This window comes from Manis javanica, chromosome 1 (assembly GCF_040802235.1).
Source record: "Manis javanica isolate MJ-LG chromosome 1, MJ_LKY, whole genome shotgun sequence".
Lineage (NCBI taxonomy): Eukaryota > Metazoa > Chordata > Mammalia > Pholidota > Manidae > Manis > Manis javanica.
Genome location: NC_133156.1, coordinates 6,495,981 through 6,516,740, shown reverse-complemented (window position 1 = coordinate 6,516,740; position 20,760 = coordinate 6,495,981). Strand labels below are relative to the sequence as shown.

At 37.4% G+C, this 20,760-nt stretch overlaps 1 protein-coding gene across 6 annotated transcripts in view; it reads right to left on the bottom strand.

Annotated features, from left to right (window-relative positions):
• The window catches only part of RNF17 (ring finger protein 17), a 111,787-nt gene extending 91,767 nt beyond the window's left edge, over positions 1 to 20,020 (bottom strand). For all 6 annotated transcript variants that reach the window (XR_012125456.1, XM_017656924.3, XM_017656923.3 and 3 more), the window contains exons 1-6: positions 19,856 to 20,020; positions 17,800 to 17,894; positions 16,270 to 16,361; positions 14,820 to 14,928; positions 13,796 to 13,876; positions 12,456 to 12,556 (exon numbers count right to left, since the gene is read on the bottom strand). Coding sequence is in view for 5 of the 6 variants with exons in the window: in XM_017656924.3 (XP_017512413.3) it covers positions 12,456 to 12,556; positions 13,796 to 13,876; positions 14,820 to 14,928; positions 16,270 to 16,361; positions 17,800 to 17,894; positions 19,856 to 19,985 (608 nt within the window). In the remaining variant the exon portion in view is untranslated. The remainder of the gene's footprint in view (positions 1 to 12,455; positions 12,557 to 13,795; positions 13,877 to 14,819; positions 14,929 to 16,269; positions 16,362 to 17,799; positions 17,895 to 19,855) is intronic.
• Between the last annotated feature and the right edge of the window lie 740 nt (positions 20,021 to 20,760).

The following is a 20,760-nucleotide window of genomic DNA, read 5'->3' as shown; positions in this document are numbered from 1 at the left end:
TCAGAAGGCAATAGGATAACACTTAGAGTGTTGAAAGGAAAAAAAACATATTGCCAACTGAGAATTCTACATCCAGCAAAACTGTTATCAGAAAATGAGGGAGAAATTAAAACATTCCCAGATAAACAAAAGCCAAGGAAGTACATAATCAACACACCTGTCCTACAAGAAATGCTAAAGGCAAATCCTTCAGGTTAAAATGAAAAAAAGCTAGACAATAACTCAAAACCATACCAAGACACACATCTCCAGTAAAGGTAAATATATGAAAAAATCTAAAATCTGGTATTATTATAATTTTGGTTTATAACTTCAGTTTTTATTTTCTATAGGATTTAAAGGACAAATACATAAAATGACTATAAATCTGTATTAATGGGTTCACAATGCAACTGTGACAACAAAAAGAAGGAATGGAGATGTAAAGGTTAGAGTTTTTATATGTAATTCAGTTAAGCTGGTATAAATTCAAAATAGACTGTCATAACTGTAGGATGTTATATGTAATTCCTGTGGTAGCCACAAAGAAACTAACTACACAATATGCAAAAAAGAAATAAGAAGGGCATTAAAAAGTGTCCCTATAAAAAATAAATCCAATTAAGGAGAAAGGAAGGCAGTAAGAGAGTAAATGAATGACAAAAAAGCTCTGACCTATTGAAAACATGGCAAAATAAGTATTTTACCAGTATTACTTTAAATGTAAATGGAGTAAACTTCTGAATCAAAAGGCAAAGACAGGAAGAATAGAATTTTTAATGATAAAATATATTTAGGTCTACAAAAGACTCAGTTTAGATCTAAAGACATACATAGGTTGAAAGTGAAAGGATGGAAAAAGATATTCTGTGAAAGTAGTAACCAAAAGAGAGCTAGGGTGGCTATACTAATTTAAGACAAAATTGATGTTAAGTTAAAAAGTTTCAAGAGACAAAGACGGTCAATTCAACAGGAAGATATAGTAACACATATGCACCAAATATAAGAGCTCCAAACTATACGAAGTTGACATAATTATAGGGAGAAATAGCTCTACAACAATAGTTGGAGACTTCAATCTTCCAATAATGGATAGAAAAACCATACAAAATATCAACAAGAAAATAGATTACTTAAACAACTTTATAGACCAATTGGACCTAATAGACATACAGAGAAAAATCTACCCAACAACAGAGAATACACATATTCCTCAGGCATATATGGAACATTCTACAAGGGAGACCATACATTAGATCAAAAAACAAGTCTCAATTTTAAAAGACAGAAAGCATATGAAGTATCTTTTCTGGTCACAAAGGAATGAAACTTGAAATCAATTAATAGAAGGAAACTAGAAAATTCACAAATATGTGCAAATTAAATAACATACTCCTAAACACAAATAGGTCAAAGAAAAAAATCATTAGGAAAGTATCTTAAGACAAATGAAAACAAAATCCCAAAATACCAGAATTTATGGATGCAGTGAAAGCACTGCTACCAGAGACATTAAAAAAGAGATGACAAACCAACAACATAACTTTATATCTTGAGAACTAGAAAAGAATGAACTATACCCAAAGCTAGCAGAAGACAGGAATAATAAAGGTTGGAATGGAGAGAAAGAGAGAGACGAGAAAACATAAAGGAAAAAAGCAATGAAACCAAAAGTTGGTCTTTGAAAAGATAAAGAGTGATAACTTTTCAGCTATGTTGACTAAGAAACAGAAGAATGAACTGAAGTCAGAAAAAAAGTGAGCACATGATGACCAATTTTACAGAAATGAAAAGGATAAGAGAGTTTTACACACAACTATATTCAAAGAAATTAAATATCCTAGATGAGATGGTCAAATTCTTAGAAACACACCACCCAACAAGACTGAATCAGGAAGAAGAAGAAAGTGTGAACACAGCAGTAACAAGTGAGGAAATTCAGTCATTAACAAAACCCTCCCAAAAGAAAAACCCTGGACAGATGGCTTCACTGGTGAATGCTACCAAAAATTTAATGAATAATTAACACCAATACTCCTCAAACCATTCCAAAAAGTTAAAGAAATGGGAGCACTTCCTAACTCATTCCATGGGGCCAGCATTACCAAAGTTACATGAAGACACCAAGAATTATGGTCCAATAACTCTCATGAGCACTGATGAAAAATCCTCAACAAAACAAAAGCAGATTGAATTCAGCAGCATATTAAAAGAACAATGCATTATGACCAAATGGGGTTTATTCCTGGAATTCAATATATGATTCTTCAACATATGAAAATCAACAAATATACATTTCAAAAGAAGTAAAAATGGGGGGGGCAGAGACAAGATGGCAGCATGAGTAGTTCAGTGGAAATTACCTCCCAAAAACATATATATTTATGAAAATACAATAAATACTACTATTCCGAAAAGAGACACCAGTGGATACAGTACAACAGCCAGGATACACCTACATCTGCGAGAACTCAACATCACACAAAGGGGGTAACATACAAGCCACGGCCAGGTGGGACCCAAATGCCCCCCCAACTCAGAACCCAGTGGGAAGAAAGGAGTCGGAACAGGGAGGGAGTGAAAGCCCAGGACTGCGAAACAACCAGCTCTAGAAATCCGCACACGGAGCACAGACACAAGGTGCACGGGGTGCTGGATACTAGAGAAACGGAAAAGCAAAACCTATGGGCAGGTCCCCACAACCGGCGCACCTGAGACAAAAGAAAAGCGAGTGCTTTCAGCAAGTCTTAAAAAGACAGGAACCCCACAGCAGGATGAAGTTGTCCCGGCACACTTAGCCGGCAGATGGGAATCTGGGGAACTCTAGGCGCCCTAAACCCCTGGGCGGCAGGCAAGCTCTGAAGCCCCTCACAGCACTAAGCAGCCTGCCAGTCATTCCGCCAACTGGTGTGGACCCCAACACACTGGCCCAGTAGTGGGAGAGTGGCAGTGTGCACAGGGGGCGGTGGTGCCAGAGGGGACCGGGAGCGGCCCATGCAAGCCTGCCGCAGCAGCGACCGAGCAGCCCGGGAGCGGCCCATGCACACCAGCAGCCACAGTGCCACAGGGGCCTAGGAGAGGCCCACGCGAGCCCACAGCGGTGGTGACCAAGTGGCCCGGGAGTGGCCCGCACTTGCCAGAGGCGGTGGTGCCAGAGGAGCACGGGAGAGGCCCACGCACGCCTGCAGCAGTGCCAGAGGGAGCAGCCGCACTCCAAGCAGCTGACTGAAATCCCAGCCCAACACACAGCCACCTGGGCCAGACCGAAAGGCCACTTCTGGTACACAGCCGCCTGGCAGGGGAGCCGCTATCGTGGAGGAGCGCACCTAGTGTGCCTGACACTCTCCGCAGGGGTCTGGGCTGCTCTGATGGAGACCCTGCCCTCAGCAGCTTAGGGGATTAACCCGGTGGCTGCTCCAGGAGTGCGGGTAACCATCACAGGTAGCGGAGAAGGGCAAGGCATCCAGCAAGCAGGAAAGAACGTTCTTCTCCCAGCTGACACACCCACACCTGCCTACAGTCACCACTATCACCATGAAAAGGCAGAAAAATTTAATCCAGTTCAAAATAGTCCAGACAACCCCTGAGAGAGGATCTGCAGAGACAGACCTAAACAGTCTCCCTGAAAAAGAATTCAAAATAAAAATCATAAACATGCTGATGGATCTGCAGAGAAATATGCAAGAGCTAAAGGAGCAAGTACAGAGGGAGACTACAGAAATTAAACAATCTCTGGAAGGACTTAAAAGCAGAATGGACGGGATGCAAGAGGCCACTAATGGACTAGAAACCAGAGAACAGGAATGCATAGAAGCTGATGCAGAGAGAGATAAAAGGATCTCCAGAAATGAACAATATTAAGAGAACCATGTGACCAATCCAAAAGGAACAATATCCGCATTACAGGGGTACCAGAAAACGAAGAGAGACATAAAGGGATAGAAAGTGTCTTTGAAGAAATAATTGCTGAGAACTTCCCCAAACTGGGAGAGGAAATAGTTGCCTAGACCACGGAAGCACACAGAACTCCCAACAGAAGGGACCCAAAGAAGACAACACCAAGACACATAATAATTAAAATGGCAAAGATCAAGGACAAGGACAGAGTATTAAAGGCAGCCAGAGAGAGAAAAAAAGGTCACCTACAAAGGAAAACCCATCAGGCTATCTTCAGATTTCTCAACAGAAACCTGACAGGCCAGAAGAGAATGGCATGATATATTTAATGCAATGAAACAGAAGGGACTTAAACCAAGGATACTGTACCCAGCACAATTATCATTTAAATATGAAGAAGGGATTAAACAATTCCCGGACAAGCAAAAGTTGAGGGAATTTGCCTCCCACAAACAACCTCTACAGGGTATTTTTAGAGGGACTGCTCTAGATGGGAGCACTCCTAAAAACAGCAAAGAACAAAACACCCAACATATGAAGAATGGAGGAGGAGGAATAAGAAAGGAGAGAGATAAAGAATCATCAGACTGTGTTTATAATAGCTTAATATGTGAGTTAAGTTAGACAGATAGTAAAGAAGCTACCCTTGAACCTTTGGTAACCATGAATCTAAAGCCTGCAATGGCAATAAGTACATATCTTTCAATAATCACCCTAAATGTAAATGGACTGAATGCAACAATCAAAAGACACAGAGTAATAGAATGGATAAAAAAGCAAGACCCATCTATATGCTGCTTCCAAGAGACTCACTTCAAACCCAAAGACATGCACAGATTAAAAGGGATGGAAAAAGATATTTCATGCAAAAAATGAAGAAAAAAGCAGGTGTTGCAGTATTAGTATCAGACAAAATAGAATTCAAAACAAAGAAAGTAACAAGAGATAAAGAAGGACATTACTTAATGATAAAGGGGACAGTCCAACAAGAGGATATAAACATTATATACACACACCCAATACAGGAGGACCAACATATGTGAACCAAATATTAACAGAATTAAGGAGGAAACAGATTGCAATGCATTCATTTTGGGAGACTTTAACACACCACTCACTCCAAAGGACAGATCCACCAGACAGAAAATACGTAAGGACAGAGAGGCACTGAACAACACACTAGAACAGATGGACCTAATAGACATCTACAGAATTCTACACCTAAAAGCAGCAGGATACACATTCTTCTCAAGGGCACATGGAACATTTTCCAGAATAGACCACATACTTGGCCACAAAAAGAGCCTCACTAAATTCAAAAAGATTGAAATCCTACCAACCAACTTTTCAGACCACAAAGGTATAAAACTAGAAATAAATTGTACAAAGAAAGCAAAAAGGCCCACAAACACATGGACACTTAACAACATGCTCCTAAATAATTAAAGGACCAATGACCAGATTAAAACAGAGATCAAGCAATATATGGAGACAAATGAGAACAACAGCACAAAGCCCCAACTTCTGTGGGACGCAATGAAGGTAGTTCTAAGAGGAAAATATATAGAAATCCAGGCCTATTTAAAGAAGGAAGAACAATCCCAAATGAATAGTCTAAACTCACAATTATAGAAATAGGAAAAAGAAAAAATGAGGTCCAAATTCAGCAGAAGGAGGGACATAATAAAGATCAGAGAAGAAATAAATAAAATTGAGAAGAATAAAACAACAGAAAAAAAATCAATGAAACCACACGTTGGTTCTTTGAGAAAAGAAACAAAATAGATAAGCCCCTAGCCAGACTGATTATGAGAAAAAGAGAATCTACACACATTAACAGGATCAGAAACGAGAAAGGAAAAATCATGACAGATCCCACAAAAATATAAAGAATCATTAGAGAATACTATGAGAATCTATACGCTAACAAGCTGGAAAACCTAGAAGAAATGGACAACTTCCTAGAAAAATACAACCTTCCAAGACTGACCAAGGAAGAAACAGAAAATCTAAACAAACCAATTACCAGCAAAGAAATTGAATCAGTAATCAAAAAGTACCCAAGAGCAAAACCCCTAGGCCAGATGGATTGACTGCAGAATTTTATCAGACATACAGAGAAGACATAATAACCTTTCTCCCTAAAGTTTTCCAAAAAATAGAAGAGGAAGGAATACTTCCAAACTCATTCTATGAAGTCAACATCACTCTAATACCAAAACTGGGCAAAGACCCCACCAAAAAAGAAAATTACAGACCAATATCCCTGATGAACATAGATGCAAAAATACTCAACAAAATATTAGCAAACTGAATTCAAAAATACATCAAGAGGATCATCATACACCATGACCAAGTGGGATACATCTCAGGGAGCAAGGATGGTACAACATTCGAAAATCCATCAGCATCATCCACCACATCAACAAAAAGAAGGACAAAAACCACATAATCATCTCCATAGATGCTGAAAAAGCATTCAACAAAATTCAATATCGATTCATGATAAAAACTCTCAACAAAATGGGTATAGAGGGCAAGTACCTCAACATAATAAAGGCCATATATGACAAAACCACAGCCAATATCACACTTAACAGCAAGAAGCTGAAAGCTTTTCCTCTAAGATCAGGAACAAGACAGGGATGCCCACTCTCCCCACTGTTATTCAACATAGTGCTGGAGGTGCTAGCCACGGCAATCAGACAAAACTAAGAAAAACAAGGCATCCAGATTGGTAAAGAAGTCAAACTGCCACTATTTGCAGATGACATGATATTGTACATAAAAAACCCTAAAGAATCCACTCCAAAACTACTAGAACTAATATGTGAATTCAGCAAAGTTGCAGGATACAGAATTAATACAAGAAATCCGTTGCTTTCTGATACACTAACGATGAAGTAGCAGAAAGAGAAATCAGAAAAACAATTCCATTCATAATAGCATCAAAAAGAATAAAATACCTAGGAGTAAACCTAACCAAGGAAGTGAAAGACTTATACCCTGAAAACTACAAGACACTCTTAAGATAAATTAAAGAGGACACTAAAAAATGGAAACTCATCCCATGCTCTTGCTAAGAAATAATATTGTCAAAATGGCCATCCTGCCCAAAGCAATCTACAAATTCAATGCAATCCCTATCAAAATACCAACAGCATTCTTCAACTAACTGGAACAAATAGTTCTAAAATTCATATGGAATCACCAAAGACCCCAAATAGCCAAAGCAATCCTGAGAAGGAAGAATAAAGTGGGGGGGGTTCTTGCTTCCCAACTTCAAGCTCTACTACAAAACCATAGTAATCAAGACAATTTGGTACTGGCACCAGAACAGACCCACAGACCAGTGGAACAGAATAGAGACTCCAGACATTAACCCAAACATATATGGTCAATTAATATATGATAAAGGAGCCATGACATACAATGGGGAAATGACAGCCTCTTCAACAGCTGGTGTTGGCAAAACTGGACAGCTACATGTAAGAGAATGAAACTGGATCACTTTCTAATCCTATACACAAAAGTAAATTCAAAATGGATTAAAGACCTGAATGTAAGTCATGAAATCATAAAACTCTTAGGAAAAAACATAGGCAAAAATCTCTAGGACATCAACATGAGTAACCTCTTCATGAACATATCTCCCCAGGCAAGGAAAACTAAAGCAAAAATGGACAAGTAGGACTATATCAAGCTGAAAAGCTTCTGTACAGCAAAGGACACCACCAACAGAACAAAAAGGCATCCTAAAGTATGGGAGAATATATTCATAAATGACAGATCTGATAAAGGGTTGACATCCAAAATTTATAAAGAGCTCATGCACCTCAACAAAAAAAAAGCAAATAATCCAATTAAAAAATGGGCAGAGGAGCTGAACAGATGCTTCTCCAAAGAAGAAATTCAGATGGCCAACAGGCACAGGAAAAGATGCTCCACATCCCTATTCATCAGAGAAATGCAAATTAAAAACACAATGAGATATCACCTCACACCAGTAAGGATGGCCACCATCCAAAAGACAAACAACAACAAATGTTGGCGAGGTTGTGGAGAAAGGGGAAGGAACCCTCCTACACTACTGGTGGGAATGTAAACTAGTTCAACCATTGTGGAAAGCAGTATGGAGGTTCCTCAAAAAACTCAAAATAGAAATACCATTTGACCTGGGAATTTCACTCCTAGGAATTTACCTTAAGAATGCAGTTTCTCAGTCTCAAAAAGACATAAGCACCCCCATGTTTACTGCAGCACTATTTACAATACCCAAAAAATGGAAGCAACTTAAGTGTCCATCAGTAGATGAATGGATAAAGAAGATATGGTACATATACACAATGGAATATTATTCAGCCATAAGAAGAAAACAAATCCTACCATTTGCAACAACATGGATGGAGCTAGAGGATATTATGCTCTGCGAAATAAGCCAGGCGGAGAAAGACAAGTACCAAATGATTTCACTCATATGTGGAGTATTAGAACAAAGAAAAACTGAAGGAACAAAACACCAGCAGAATCACAGAACCCATGAATGGACTAACAGTTACCAAAGGAAAATGGACTGCGGAGGATGGGTGGGAAGGGAGGGATAAGGGCGGGGAAAAAGAAAGGGGGCATTACGATCAGCATGTATAATGTGGGGGTGGGGGGCATGGGAAGGGCAACACAGAGAAGACAAGTAGTGATTCTATAGCATCTTACTATGCTGATGGACAGTGACTGTAATGGGGTTTGTCAGGGGGAGGCTTGGTGACGGGGCGAGTCTAGTAAACATAATGTTCCTCATGTACTTGTAGATTAATGATACCAAAATAAAAAAAAAAGGAGGGAACAGACTTGCGTTATTTGTTTTACTACATGACACTGATGAAAGAAATTAAAGACAACAAAAATAAAAGGAAAGACCTCCCACATTCATAGACTGGAGGACTTAATATTATTGCCAATACTATCCAAAGCAACTGATACTTCAATGCAGTATCTTCAAAATCCCAGTGTTTTATGGAAAATAGAAAAACTCATCCTAGAAGTTATATGGAATCACTAGGGATCCCAAATTGCCAAAACAATCTTGAAAAAGAAGAACAAAGTTGGACCCCTCATACATTCTGATTTGAAAATCCACTAAAAAGGTATAGGAATCCAAACAGTGTGCTAAAGGCTTAAAGACAGACAGATAGACCAGTGGAATAAAACAGCCCAGAAATAAACCTTAACATATATGCTAAATTGAGTTTTTGAGACAGGGCCCATGGGTTTAGGCAGAGTAGGTTGAAGGCTTCCGGAAAAAAAGCAGAGAAGATAATTACAGTCAAAACAATGTAACAATGTGCAAAGAAGTGCCTATTGAAACTCTGTATTAATCATTATGCGAAGTCAGAGTCACATTAATTCTCTAGGGTAGAGATACCCGACTAGGAATATAGAGGTCATCAGTGAGATCAGTTAAAGGTCAAAAGGCCAGGAGCAACTTGGCCTGGAATGTTTGAGTGTTCCGTAAATAAAGAGGAATATCTCAGCATAACCTGTGGCTTCACTGTATCAATTAGATCACGACATTGTAAAATTCACCTTAGCCTGCTGAAAGGCCCAGCTTATTTTTAACTGTACCTATGCTATTTTTCATTCTATAATCCTAATCAATTAATCTTCAACCTAAGCAAAAGATTAATTTGGTAAGCAATCCAAACTATAAACAGCCCAAGCAAACAGACAACAACCCATCCCACCTTGGGGGCAGGGCAGGTGGTCTTACAACAAGTCTATACCCCTAGCCCTTTATCCCCATTCCTGAAAATCCTCAACTGCACATAAAACCCCCAGGCAATGGCACAATCACAGACTCTCTTGTCCCCTCCTGGCATGAACCAGCTCTGTTCTCTCACTTTATCTCTAAATGAAAGCCTCTACCTGGCTCTCCTACCTTAAGTGTTTGCCAAGTTCATTCTTCGGTTCCATGAACAAGAAGCCTGGTATCATTTTCACAAGCATGCCAAGACCATTCAATGGAAAAAAGACTGTCCTTTCAACAAATGATAGAGGGAAAACTGGATATTCACATGGGAGTCATGTTGGACCCTTCCTTTATACCACATGCAAAAATTAACTCAAAGTCAACTTAAGACCTAAATATAAGAGTTAAAACCAAAAAACTCTCAGAAGAAAATATAGGGTAAAAGCTTCATGATGTGAGATTTGGCAATGTCTTCTTGGATATGACAGCAAAAGCATGGGCAACCAAAGAAAAAATAGATAAAACTGGAGTTTATCAATAATTGTGGATCAAAGAATGCTATCAAGAAAGTGAAAAGGCAACCCACAGAACAGGAGGTAATACTGAAAATGACATATATGACAAAGGATTAATAATCCATACTATATAAAGAACTCCTATAATCCAACAACAAATAATCTAAATCAAAAATAAGCAAAGGACTTGAGAAGACATTTCTCCAAAGAAGATAAACAGAAGTCCAGTAAATCAGCACCTGACAATATATAACATGACCACTCATGAGGAAAATGCAGATCAAAATCACAATGAGATACTACTTCATACCCATTAGGATGTGATTATTAAAACAAAACAAAACAGAAAACAATGTTGGTGAGAATGAAGAAATTGGAACCCTGGCAGCTGCTGGTACGAATGTACAATGTACAGCCACAGTAGAAAAGAGCTTGGTGTTTCCTTCAAACAGTTAAACATAAAACACCCATATGCCACTAAACCATACCTTAAAAATGGTTAAAGAGATAAACTTTACTGTATATATTTTACCACTACAAAAAAAGTTTTAAAAATGCATGCACATGACCTATAACTTAAGTGCTATCAAGACTACATGCGAGATAGCATCAACTTCCAAGAATGAAGATCAACTCATCTGTTCATAGAGTACTGAGCATATGTTTTAGGTACCTTAATAAGATTTAAAAAACATGAACTAAGAATCAAATGGACAAGTATCATTACTAAATATATTACTTTGGGCATGTCAAAAACTTTATGGTCATGATTCTTGAACTGCAAAATGTGATTAAAGGTTATTAAAGGTCATATATATCAAAGAGGTTTTTTTAAAGTGATGAATATATAACCATGGTGTTTATTTAGAAATGGGTATTAGAAAGTATTTTCTCTTTTACAATAAACATAGGAAAAAATGATGGAAACATGTACAAATATGTTTGCTTTTTCCCAATTATGCTGAATTCTACAACATGGGTTCTGATTTTGAAAATAATTTTGTGTGCTGACTGCTTTAAGAGAGAAGCTTGTTCATCTTAACAGTCAGCTTTTGGACCAGAAGGAAAATAGCCAAAAGAAAAACAAATTGTTCATTTTGAAGTTGTAAATGTTAGCCTGCAGGGACCACCCATTCATTACCTTACAAACTTGTTTAAAAGTTACTCATTATCGTATCATAATTCCTCCAAGTGGTAAAGATACCTCAAGACAAATGCTGGGCATAGAAGCCACAGGGCATAAATATGCAAAGAAGTAAAAAGCTAACCTTTTCAAACAATATGGCTTCTCTCTCACTTACCAACTTTACATTTCCCTGTACGGCCCTGGAAGATGACTGGTTAGCCAGAGATGGGTAAGATTCCTCAAGGGAGGAACAACCTAAGACAGGCACAGTCGCAGGGGGGCCATCAGATGAGAAATTGGGGATTAACAGAGGTGAGGCTTAGAACCTCACCCCCACTGTTCTGAGAGAAATCTTCTGCATCCATGGATGTTTTATTGCCCGTGTCTAGCTTGGATTAACACACAGTCTACAGGCACACACCTGATCATCTACATTTGCTCTCCTACAACACTAAACTATGTTTTCTACCTTTATCTTGCATCTACCTACCACTGCAGCATTTTATTAAAAATAATAATAATGAGAGAAATGTGGTATCCACATATAAATCAAGTATAAAAATCAAACGAATATTCATATTTGAACTGATTGTTTATAGTTCATAATGCGTGATCAAAACCGAAAGTTTCTGTGATGACTGCCCTTGTACTGTTCACCATGTAACTTACTCACTATGTAAGAATTTGTTCTCCATGTAAGAACTTGTTCGTTATGCTTCAGAAGATTGGAGACTGACGAAAATTAGGCTTGGGGTGGATTAATGATTGTGCATTGAGCATTGACTCCCCTATACAGAATTTTATTGTTGTTAATAACCATTTGATCAATAAATATGAGATGCCCTCTCAAAAAACAAACAAAACAAAACAAAACAAAAAAAGTACAGACTTACAATTGTAAAATAAATAAGTAACCGGGATGTAATATATAGCATAAGGAATATAGTCAAAATATTGTAACAACTTTGTATGGTGATAGCTGGTAGCTAGAATTATCATGTATATAAATGGTGAATCACTGTGTTGCACACCTGAAACTAATGTAATACTGTGTGTCAACTACCCCTCAATAAAAAATAATTATCTACAAAAAAAAAAAGTTACTCATTATCTCTGTCTTTACAAAGAAACAAAATGACAAGTTAATGTTAAAAACTTCAGTTTCATCGAGTCCATATTTTTAAGTTATTACCTGGAACCAAGAGAAGTAAAAAGTTGAGCAAACTGTTTCTCTAGAACCTCTATAAGACTGACTGTCTCCTCTTTTGTTTGACTGTATATGTGTTCGAGCATCTAGAAAGAATAAAATACAAAGACCTTAATTGTTATATTTTCTAGAAACTGTACTATTCAACATAATTTTTAAGGTAAAAGGCCCTTTTTGGACTTTCAAATTAACAACACAGAGGAGATTAGAAGATAAAAATGGAATAAGTCACAAAGTTCAACTTTAAAGTCTGGTACTTGTCAGCAAGATCATATACATCTTTGTTGGGACTGTGTACTGATAAACTGGCAAAAAAGCCTAGAAAATCCACAAAGTTTGCTGAGCTTCTTATCCCTTTTTATCATTACAGGAAATGAGCTGTTTTGGATACCTGAGTTTCTTTCTGGTAGGATTCCTTAAATTAAAAGAAACCTTTAAGTATAATATTCAAAAATACTTGAATTAAAATGTTAACTAGTCCACATACTTACTTTCTTGTATTTTTAAACAAAGAATTTTTGCTTTAGATCTGTGACCCCTTTTTCCAATTTTCCCTTTTGGAATGGGAATCTATGTCTATCCAACACATGTATTTTAGAAGCAGATAACTTATCTAGTTTCACAGGTTCACTGTTGGAGAATTTTCCCCAAGGATGAATGGTACCCTGAGTCTCACCCATACCTGATTTAGAAAATATTTAGATGAGATTTTGGTCTTAGAGTTGATGCTGGAATAAGGTAAGCCTAGGTTGGGATGGAGTGACTGTATTTTCCCTGTGAGAAGGACATGAATCTGGGGAGCCAGATCAGACTGTTATGGGTTGAATTTTGTTCCCACCTCCCAAATTCTTATGTTGAAGTTTTAACTCCCACATCAGCTATAACCTTTAGAATGCCTTGATTTTAAATCTGCTGTTGCTGGGTACTAGGAGCTTACTGTCACCAAATGAGTGGGTCTCTCCTTTAAGAGACAGGGTAAAGGAGAAAAGAGAATAAGACTCTGTTTGTAAGGTATACAGCCAAATAATAAGCAGTGTTAGAAAGATGATCTGCAATGCTTCTGAGACAAAATTCAGCTCACAGCAAGCAGAAATCATGGTTCCTTAACAGAGCTCCAATTTCAGTAGGCTGCTAGCACAACAATGCTACAAGACCAATCCTGGCAGGCCATGGGAATTTCCATTCTTTTGTATATTTCTCTGTCATTAGATTATCATGCTTAATAATCTCAGTGCTAAGTTCTAACTTCAGTGATATTTAAATATACACATTTAAAGAGAACATGCTTTAATTTACGCTAGAATTTAATCTTTCAAAATGCTTACTTTTATAGCGATACTTAATTGTTCAGAAGTATAGCTTGCTATCTTCAATGCTTCATCAATTTCTTCTGAGGTTTTAGTCTCCTAAGAAAGGGAAGAGGGAGCCACATGCAAATATAAAATATAAAAATAGAAGATTACGTTACATTACTTGCAAAAATATCAAGCTGCCATTCTGGTAGCAATATTATAGATCCAATACATAAATCTGAAAACAAGCAACAAAAATACATTTTAATACCACTTTCCAGAGATGAAAAACCATTAACATTTTAGAGTTCAGTTATAGTATTCCAGGTTTTTTTTGGATATCTTTTTGACAAAAAGGTGATTGTGTCTTGTAACCATTTTGCAACTTAAAACTATCTTGAAAATTTTTATCATGGCAATAAATGTATACATGCAAAAATTAGCAGTTTTTAAGACAAAAAAGATAATTTGGCTATGTTAAAATTTAAACTTGAAGTAAAAGACAGCAAGATTAAGTGCTCCCTCTCCTTTACCAGCCCACTAAAGACCTTATTAACAAAGACTTAACATTTCATTTAACAGCATTTTGGAGTTTGTTCTATTTCTGGTCTTAAAGTAAAACAATACATCATTTAAAGTTATCAGGAGTAGTAACAAGTAAAATCTTCCATTCTTCCAACAATAATGTCATCATCAACAAGTAATATTGTGAGGTCTTTTGGCTGCCATTAAAATAACTGGAAAGCCACACTTAGAATTTAGAACCTTGTACTTTATGCAAGTTTCATAGAAGCTGTATTCAATAACTAGGTTCAAAGGGCAGAAGCTACATACAGTTGATCAAAGGTAGAATGGGCTGCCCTGAGAAGAATAAAGAATTGTTCAAGCATAGTTTAGAATAAAACAATAGGTTCAAGTAAAGAGTGTAGGTTTACCTCTTACCTTTAAATTTCCAAAAGAGTCTATAATTATAGGAACCTTAAGAGGAGAGGAAATAGACCAGAGACAAAGCAAAACTTTTGGCTTCACCTTACTTTATGAATAACATTTCTCATACCGCCATTACAGTTGAGCTCAATAGAGTCCTGTGTGTAGATGTTGAAAGTTCTAAAGCAAAATTCAGAGGATCAGCAGCCTTTCTAAAGTCCTGAGAACAATTCTTTATCCTGAAAAATGTCAAGTACATTATTTTAAATACTAATATAACAGTTTTAACCTCCTATACTGGTTTTTACCCTCTATCAAAAATCATATCATATGATAACATAAAGAACATGTACTGTGCATTCTCAATCATTTATGATAAGTGCAGGGGGGGGACTATGATTAAATGTACTTTCATATAAAACTTAATTTTTATCAAGAATTCAACTTAACAAATCCCTGAAAATAATAGCACACAGTACTGTGCTTTAATTTCCTAATCACCTCTCCTTACCTGATATTTTTTTGGTAGAGATGTTGATAAACATGGAACTGTCTTAAACTCAATTAAAGTACTTATACACATAAATGCCAGCTATTTAAAAAATGTACTTATATGCCTGGATAATTTACAAAAAGGTGAATGAATCCACTAGGTAAGTTAATTTGCAAAGAAAAAGTTAGTTCCATTTCTTTTCTACACATGCTGGAGTTTTGCCTATTTTTATCTTTATGTCCCCATATTGGCCAGCACACAGTTAAGCACTTACTGTTTGTTGAGTAAGTTAATCTGAAACCTATAAAAGTTTACAGAAGAAACTATGATATTTAAAAATGTTAAAAATGTTATTCTTACAGAGGAAAACAGACTAATTTTCAAACATTCAATTACTTTGAAAAGCAAGTATTCATGTTCTTGAAATATATGTGAGTGTTGGAGAATTGATTATTCAATTCCTGTTTCAAAATTTTAAAGATACATCAGGAAGGAAACATCATGGATTAAGGGATACTTCTGTTTAAAAATACACAACTATTTTAAAGCAAACTCTACTGAAATTAGGGAATAAGAGTTTCTAACATAAGTATACTTGACATGGAGAATTTAATTTACGTGTGCAAAGTCTTACGGAAGAATGGAAGTAAGAATAGAGGAATCTCAAAGTTACTACTTTTCCATTTACAAATCACCTCTCAAACCACCTCTTCCCAAAGTCTTTCACTGAACTGTATTGTGCTACTTTAAGAAACAACAGAGAAGTTATTTTTCCCTCACACCTTACTCCCATCCAGCACAAGTAGCTTTTGCCAGAATTGTACTCTAGCTTTTCTTGTTTTGATGTGGTACTTTTGCATTTTTTTCTTTTAGTTTTTTTCACTTTAAATAAGGACAAACCAACACTGTTTCTTTAAGAGCTGGAGTCCCCATTTTATTAACAGCTAAGACAAATTATAAACTCGGCGAGCATTAGATAAACAATGATTAGAAACTTGATCTAAGAATGACATTTTATCAATGCTAAAATTATTCTTTCAGAAATACATTGAACTTTAATACTAAAATAAGTGCATATAGAACATACATTTGAGGCTGCAGTTTTTCCATAGAAGAATCTTCTTTAATACACCCATCTATTGGGTAGCATCTTTGTCTCATATTTATAGTTGTAGCAATCTGTAGGACAAAATAAGATTTGAAAAAATCATTTACTAAAATAATTCATTCTACCATATCTCTAAAGGAAATACTTGCAAAGATACTTTATAAATTTACTGTAAAATTTTTACAGTGACATCTCAAGGCATGTTCAAGACTCTAAAATACTTAGGGATAAATTTAGTAAGAAAAATATAAGCTCTAAGAAAACCAAATAATTTACTGGAGATCATAAAACAAGAACTGAATAAATGGAGAGTCATGTCAGGTTCCAGGAGATAATATTTAATATCCTAAAATACATCTAATATGAAAGTAATACAATTCTGAATTCATACTACTCAGTAGAGTAGTTTTAACACACTACTCAGTAGAGATAAATTCCACCAGATAATAAAGCTACTGTAATTAAAACACTAGAGTATAACACAGCAAGGGAAACCATCAACAAAATGAAAAGGCAAACCTACTGAATGGGAGAGGGAGAAGATATCTGCAAATCTTATAGGGAGCCAGTATCCAAAATACATGAAGAACTCATACAACTCAACACCAAAAAAACCCAAATAATCCAATTAAAAAATGGGTGGAGGACCTGAACAGACGTTTTCCAAAGAAGACATACAAATGGATGGCCAAGACACAGGAAAAGAGGCTCAACATCACTAATCATCAGGGAAATGTAAGTCAAAAGCACAATGAAAATCAAATCAAACCACAAACCAAAATCACTTCAGACCAGTCAGAGTGACTAATATCAGCAACATAAGAAATAATAAGTGTTGGTGAGGATATGGAGAAAAGGGAACCCATGTACACTGTGTTGGGAATATAAATTGGTGCAGCCACTATGGAAAAGAGTATGGAGGTTTCTCAAAAAACTAAAAGTACAAATATACTACCCAGTAATTCCACTTCTGGGAATTTACCTGAAGAAACAAAATCACTAATTTGAATATATGCACTTCTATGTTTACTGAAGTATTATTTATAATTGTCAAAATACAGAAAAAACTAAGCACCCATCAACAGATGAATGAAGAAAGATGTGGTACATATAAACAATGGAACATTACTCAGCAATGAAAAAGAATGAAATCTTGCATTTGCAACAACATGATGGGCATGAACGATATTACGCTAAGTGAACTAAGTCAGACAGAGAAAGACAAGTATCATCTGGTTTCACTTATAAGTGGAATCTAAAAAACAAAATGAACAAGCAAACAATATGTAGGCTGATTAATATAAGACCTTAACCTTGTATTCCTCTTTATCACTCTGAACAATTACAAAATGTATAGGAAAAGCTTTATCTTGTCAGTCTTCTTTGCTGAAAGACTCGCCAGTGAAAATGCAAGTTTTTAGTTTCTAACTATAAGTATGTTTTACTTCTCTAATTTTTACCTTTAACATTAGATTGTAGTGTATTAGTATAAAAGATGATAAAACTTACCTCACAATCAGGGCATGTAATTGTGCTGTATTCTTCAGTTATTAACAAGCATAGTTCACAAAAAGCATGTCCACACTGAAGGTCATGGTGGTTACCTATGATGAAATTCTAAATTAAACTTTCCATAGTTTGTTAACACTGAATGTGCAGCATTAATCAGAGGGGAGAATTAAAGAGGATTCTTTTGTATAGGAAAAGATACCAAGTTTAGGTAGAAATGGATAACCTGTAATTCAGGAGAAACCATACAGGAGAGAGAAAAATGAGAAGGAAAAAAAAGAGCTATGTAATAGTTTAGATAGTTTGATACCTATAATGCTTTGAATATATGCCATATCTTACATTCATATGAAGTGCTCTGATCTATTTCCTCTGATCTTTGTAAAGATCACTGCTATGTAAGCTGAGAATGTTATATTCAACCTAGAGACGGAAAAATATTTTGGTGATCTGGCCAATTAAATGATATAATCCAGACTCCAAAGTTGTGTTTCCTAGTCCAATGTTCTACTTGATCATATTGCCCTTTGCTAATTTATATTTCCCATCCTGTGCAGGATACTGGGAGGGCAGAAACAAGACACTGGCATGACCCCTCTCAGCAATGATCTAAGACATTGGCAGGAACAGAAGCCAGATGCATTACAGCCTCCATATATGACCCATATAAAGATCATATTCATAAACTTAGTATTTATGAGGTGAAATACTATAATCTTGATTGAAAATCTAACACCAAGATTTTAATGAGGTAGAATTTTAAGTGTATTATAATAAACATTTGTTTTAGCCATGTAACTTCAAGTTATCATTTTTAAGGACTCTGCAAATAAAAAAGGAAAGAGAAAAAGAAACTAGATAAAATTAATCTTTATTAGCAAAAAAAGTTATTACTGACACAACTGCATTATTTTGATTTAAAAAGCTTTAGTTTTTAAGCCAACTTAAGTATATGAAACTTGCTTACAATCAAGTTAAATTTTAAAGCTCTACCTAAATTCTGTAGATAATATTACCAAAGAAATTGAAACTGTTTAACTGTCTCATCTTTATAAATTTTGTGGGTGCATTACAGCCTACAAAGCACTTTCACAATTCTATGCACATAACCACCACCTTTCCAACTGAGTATTTCTAAGAGTTGTAATACTTATTTCATTCAAACAATGGAGATATTCTGTGTTACAGCAGTGATCAAAACCAAAAGTAGGAGAAACTTGACTCTCCACGGGGAAATAAAACCATCCAACTTTCTCTGCACAGGTTCACGTCTCCCAAAAAGTTCATCCTGGAGAAACTGAGAAAACTGATGGAATGACTTTCACTTTTAAAGTACAAACATTAAAGATTTCAGCAGCTTTCAACTGAACCACTCACCTGACAGAGACACAGCACTCTAAGGCATTTTAAGTTACATTAAGTATTTGAACCTGTTTTCATTTAAGTATACTCTAACATATCAACAGGATATGCAGTGTATTTTTTCCCTTTGACATACAAAGAAAAATAAAGATGCACAAAAGGAACGTAACGTTTGCCAAACACTTTTAGCCAACTGAGCAATAACGGCCCCGTCCCACCAACCAAAAAAATCCCTAATACCTATGTTTTAATTCAGGAACATTGTGCAGTGGTCACTTGTTATTCCTACACAAAAACTACACGAGAAAATCAGTTTCCATTACTTCCTGACAAGACAATACATCCACTCTTTATGGCCCTGTGAACCTGGGGGAGTTTTCGAACCGGTGCTCGCTCCCGAGAGCCCACCCACCACCTCGCCTGAATCAGTGACGGGAAAGAGCGCGTGCGCACGAGGGGCAGACCGGGCGAGGCGCGGCGCGCACTCAATGAACCCCGGCTTCTCGACCGCTCAGGTGTGGGCTGCTGGCAACCGGGGAGGCGGGACACGTGGCGTTCGCGTGCGCCCGTCGTCGGGCCGGGCCTGGCGGCCGCACACTCCACGCAACCAGCCCACCCTCCTGCCCAGACGCGGCGCCATAGGGGGCGGAAGCTAGGCAGGCCGGGCTGTGAGCCTACCCCTCGGGCTCCTCACCAGCAGCTCTGGACACCCTACGTCCACATCCAGCGCAGTGAATCTCCGCAGCATCCCAGGGACAGCTCTTCCTTACCATCTGCCCAGATAAAGGCAGGGCCGGCACGGCCGTCGAAGCTTCCGTCGCCATTGCTGCCTCCTTTCGGACCCAAGTCCAGTTCCGGCGTCCCTCGCGGCAGCGGCCAATCCTCGCGGGCAGGCGGCTCCAGATAGCCAATCAGAGGGGAAAGCGGTCAATGCCCGCCCCCTGGACGTGCCTGCGGGCCGCTTCCTGGCGCGGGAGACCGTTTTCAGCCTCACCGGGGCTGCCCCTTTTAAGAAGGGCTTTTGTGTGGTCCCGGAGGTACGTTTACTTCCAGAACTTAACCAAAAGCATCACCACAGTAGCACTCGTGGTGCGTTCGAATTAAGATTTCACATGTTATTACTTACAACGTTGTTGACTTAGGTAGCAAGCAATCCTTTATATTGAAGCAATACCCTATACCTATAGGGTCGGGGCAAATCTGTGCTCTGTGGACTTGAGGGCTCGACAGCCTTAGGGGAGCTGCCGGGGGAGAGATTCACTGGGCAATTTCAAACTAAGGAGTAATCATTATTACTAACAGTTGTTGAGACTAATGGTATGGGCACTGTGCTGACAGTGTCTGTGGATGCCAAAAATGTATAAACTAACAGGTTCCTGCTTGAGAGGTATGTAGCCCTCTACCTAAAATGGAAACTTCTGCTAAGGTAGCTTGTGTTAAGTGCCAGAGGAGAGTTAGAGAAAACAAGAATTACTGCATTCTGAAGAGATGATGTCAGTATGGCCTACAGTGGTATGAAAAGCCTTACTAGAGCATATAGGATTTGCATTAGACCTTAAAACCTGGATAGACTTATAGGAGTAAACAGAGGAGATAAGG